Source organism: Rattus norvegicus, chromosome 5, assembly GCF_036323735.1.
Source record: "Rattus norvegicus strain BN/NHsdMcwi chromosome 5, GRCr8, whole genome shotgun sequence".
NCBI classification, from domain to species: Eukaryota; Metazoa; Chordata; class Mammalia; order Rodentia; family Muridae; genus Rattus; species Rattus norvegicus.
The window spans coordinates 60,407,564-60,412,160 of NC_086023.1; the positions used below are offsets into that span (position 1 = coordinate 60,407,564).

At 48.6% G+C, this 4,597-nt stretch overlaps 1 protein-coding gene across 1 annotated transcript; it reads left to right on the forward strand.

Annotated features, from left to right (window-relative positions):
• The first annotated feature begins 1,023 nt into the window (after positions 1-1,023).
• Positions 1,024-4,278, forward strand: Tmem215 (transmembrane protein 215). Its single transcript, NM_001109613.1, has 2 exons — positions 1,024-2,241; positions 2,493-4,278. Exon 2 carries the CDS (start codon positions 2,552-2,554, stop codon positions 3,257-3,259), a length of 708 nt encoding a protein of 235 aa, NP_001103083.1. The 5' UTR covers positions 1,024-2,241; positions 2,493-2,551; the 3' UTR covers positions 3,260-4,278.
• Positions 4,279-4,597: the final 319 nt, after the last annotated feature.

The following is a 4,597-nucleotide window of genomic DNA, read 5'->3' on the forward strand; positions in this document are numbered from 1 at the left end:
AAGAAAAACATCTTCTTTAGAGTCACAAATATGTTGTTGGTGTATGGGGTGGATAGAACTCACTGAGAAAGAGCAGCTTGGAGGACAGGTAAGTGCAGCCTGTGACATTTGAGCATGAGGTGTCTGTAGATGATCCAAATGGCATTATCAAGCATACTGTGGAATACTAGAACCCTAAAGCTGAGAGAGCAAGCCAAGGAAAGAGATTTAGGAGTCATCAGCCTTCCAGGGGAAGACAGAAGAGCTGAGGGCGAGAGTGCCGGCCGCAGAACAAGACGCAGCCTATAAACAAAGGGGAGTCCAGGAAGTTGCCTTCAAATGGGTGACAAGAAAGACGGTGGGCATCAGTAAAGGATGAGAAAGAGGGGTTGGGGGAGAGAAACACATTCAGTAATTGGAGCTGGTTGCTTCCCTTTTCCCTAACAAAACTAACTTCCAGAGCAGCAATGAGTCAGGGAAACAGACTAACAGACTTGGGGTCCCAGGCTCCTCTGTAATCCAGACACATCTGCCCAACATAGTGAAGGTGCTAAAAACAAAAAACAAAAACACTACCCCTTTCCTGATCCAAATGGCCATGCGCCTGTCCCCTCACTTTAGCCCTCTGCCTTTTCCCCTTTCTTCATTCTTGTTATGTGCCCAGAAGTGCACCCAGCTTTGTAATAAGTTTGAATCTAAAAGGCAAACATGATAAACAACAGAATAAAAAGGAGAAGAAGCCTGGCCTCTGATGACCGTGGTTAAAATGAGAAACCAGAGATCTACCTCTCTGCCTCAAGCCAGGGTACTGGGACCCATCCTTCAGAACCACTTTCTTCCAAACACCGCTCTCAGCCTGGCATTCTTGGGGCCTCGTCCTGTCTTGTCTTGCTTTATGAACAAGTCTCCAAGGCACAGACTTACACCCTCTAACCTGCTGGCACCATCTGTCAAACACGTGAACATTTAATCTCAGCCTAAAACCCTCCCAGTGTTCTTCGCTGCTCAGTGGATAAAGCCAAACGCCCTCATCTGCACGGGCAGGTCTCCGATGGTTTGGATCCTGCCTTTCATGTGGAGAGCACTACCATCATACTAGGAGAAGAAAAGAGTATGCCTTTCTGTGTATTTTGAACAGGAACCACGCACCAAAGCCTGGTGCTAGGAATTTACACTTCTGTAATAGTCGCAGCGTTTGCTCAGACATTTGGTGTTAATAGTCTCCTGATGACTGATTGTCAGAAAGGTGAGATCACTCATTCTGGTAAGCATGACCAGCTTAGGTGGAGAAGACCTGGATGCCAAAATTTTTTCCTCCAAATCAGAAACTCGGCAAGAAAGGATGTACCTTTTGCCTTCCTAATTCCCTTCCTCTACCTTAAACAGACCCGGTGAAGGATCTCAGCCACATCCAGTCCTCCCTCGGGACAAGGGAACCCTTACACTTCTTTGGGTGGACCCTGGACTGAGACTAGCACTGGGCTGTCAGCAAGACAGGATAGAATCTTGTCTCCTGGTTGTGCCTGACCCTCCAAACCAAAGTCTGTCCTGCGGGCTACCTGGTCGTCGACCCTGTTTGAAGATCAAAACCAGGAGCCCTTCTTCCTTGCCTCAGTCGGTGTGGTTGGAACCACGACTGTGGGACTGAGTTTCCAAGGCTACTTTCTGGAATGGGAGTCCAGCAGAGATGCGGGTGACTTCTCCTAGGCAGAGGCAGGACCTGCTACCCAGCTTCTTCGAGGCTATCTTGCGCGTGGTCCCTGAATTTGGAACTCAGACGGTGCATCAGCGGCCCCGTGGGCAAGGCGCTCTGGACTCCGGCAGCGGCACGGACACGGGTCCAAGCCACCTGCCCGCTGCATCGCGACGAGAGCCCCCAGCAGCGGCTTCCCGAGGCCGCTGGGCTCTGACCCCCTCGCGCCCCCGCGCGTCCATCTCTGTTCCCAGCGCGGTGCAAGTGATGTAAGGCGGCCAGGCTCGCGCGTTTTTTCCTGCCGGGACGGAGTCCTCCCTCCTCGCTGGCAGCGCCGCGCGCCCACTCCGATCCGCTGCGCCCAGGTTCCCAGGTTCCGCTTCCTGAGCTCTGGCGACTGCTCGCAGCTGCTGGGAAAGACCCTCCTCCCCTATCCCACCTCCTTCCTCTCCTCCCCACCCTGCTCCTGTGCAGTGTTGGTGGGGAAAACCAGGCTTGGCTCTCAGAATCCAAGGAGAGAACCGAGGGACAGCTAACTGGAGACGCTGAGAGGTGGCAGGAACCTTCAGGTAACTCGGTGACCATACTTAGCACATGTTGGTATGAGATAGACAGGGTTGCAATAGTGATGGGGGCAGAAAAGAGGGAGGGAGGGAAGGGAGAGAGTGGTGTGTAAGGGGGGGGGAGAGAGAGAGAGAGAGAGAGAGAGAGAGAGAGAGAGAGAGAGAGAGAGAGAGAGAAAGCAAGATAGCAAGAAAGAGTTGGTGGGTGGGAAGTTGGATTGGATTCTTTTTAACCCCTGTGGTTTCACTTCCCACAGAAAAGGAAAAGGGGTACTTTCTGGCTACCAGGCAGCCCCCAACCTGGATGGAGTAAAAGATGAGACCTGATGACATAAATCCGAGGACTGGGCTGGTGGTGGCCCTGGTCAGTGTTTTTCTGGTCTTTGGTTTCATGTTCACTGTCTCTGGCATGAAGGGGGAAACTCTGGGGAACATCCCTCTGTTGGCCATTGGGCCAGCCATCTGCCTTCCAGGCATTGCGGCCATTGCTCTGGCCAGGAAAACCGAAGGCTGCACCAAATGGCCGGAGAACGAGCTACTGTGGGTCCGCAAGTTGCCCTGCTTCAGGAAGCCCAAGGACAAGGAAGTAGTGGAACTCCTGAGGACCCCATCAGACCTGGAGTCCGGCAAGGGGAGCTCCGATGAACTGGCTAAGAAGGCAGGCCTCAGAGGCAAGCAGCTCCCACAGGGACCAGGTGAGGTGCCTATGGCCAGCTCCATTACTACCCCAACTCCCACAGAGGAAGGAGAATGCCAGAGTCTAGTTCAGAGTGGGAGGCAGGAGGAGACATCCAGATATCTGGATGGCTACTGCCCGTCGGCCAGTTCCCTCGCCTACAGTGCCTTGGATGCCAAGTGCTCAGGCTGGGACAGATCTGACCGCCCTGAACCCGAGGACAGCATCTTCTTTGTGCCCCAGGACAGTATCATCGTTTGCTCCTACAAGCAAAACAGCCCCTATGACAGATACTGTTGCTACATCAACCAGAGCCAAGGCAGGTGGGACCACGAGACAATAGTCTGACCTGTTCACACAAGGGTCCCATGTTGACAGACACGCTGCTCTACTCAGCTCCCAAGGGAAGAGCATCTCTGCTCCGACAGCCTTCACACTGTTAGGAACTGGCATGGTATGTGATGGGGTGCAGACCTCTGGTGCCTGATACTCGTGTAAATAGGCATGTTGGGGGCATATTTTAGGGAAGTACAGAGAATTAAGGACAGTGAGAAGAGGCAGGAAACAGAAAAGAAAGTTCGGTCTGCTTCTGAACAAAGTAAACGATGTTGAATGCTTTGTAAAACAGTCCCAAAAGTGTTGGTCATCAGGGGAGTCTAGAGGGCTTCAGCTGCCGGGTATCAAAGGCTGCAGGAGCTATTCACACAGAAACTGACTGCTTTGCGTCTGAAGAATGTGAAGGAAAATTGTATGGTCCTTCGTATGATTTTTTTTTTTTTTTTGTCCGTTGATAGCTTTCCACACGTGGTAATTGCTGAGGCATTACAAACTCAAGATAGAATAGGTAAATCGTCCTGATATGTTATGGGTTTTGGAGTGAAAGGAGTTAAAAATCGTTGGAATGTATAATGGAATCCTGACCTCTGACAAGATCCTGGTTTCAAATAAAGTGTTGATTATGTTATGTGAAACGTTAATATTTTTTTAGGTGGTCGTGTTACTTATTAATTCATTTAAATTGAGTTGCTGGAACTTTATCTGAAGTTTTTAAAAATATTTATTAAGATTAATGTATTTCCTTACCGGGTGCAAAATGACTTGATGTGATATTTTCACGGATTAGGATTTCTTCTTATCAGTTCATAAAACAAATTTTACAAAATGCCTTGAACATTTCCGGGAGGCATGTACTAGGAATTACTATATCCCTTTAAAGTATGAAAGTACAAGTTAATCCTGTAGTCCTGAGCATTATGAAAAATTTGTATAAGATGTGACAGTTAGGCCTCTGGAAATGCTGTACATTTGTTCAACAGCACCCCTCCCCCCAACTATGACCGAGACTGCAATGAAACAAGAGTTAATTTATATGGTTGAACTGAAGCCCTGATTTTATTAACTTCACTGGATCAGAGAAATTTACATGATAAAAATCTCATTACTTCCCACCTTTTTGTGGCTGAGGGAAGAAACATTGTCATGCTATCCTAAAATGTATTTCCTATTTGCCTTGCTTAATTACAACAGATAAAAAGAATTATCAGCTGAAATGCCATCTTATCTTTCTTGTAGAATAGCTGAATTTTATATACATATATATATAGGAATGGTGGTAGATTTAGGCTTGGGAATTAGGATTATTTTATACCCTTCAGTGAACTTGAATTCCAATCATTATGTCAAATA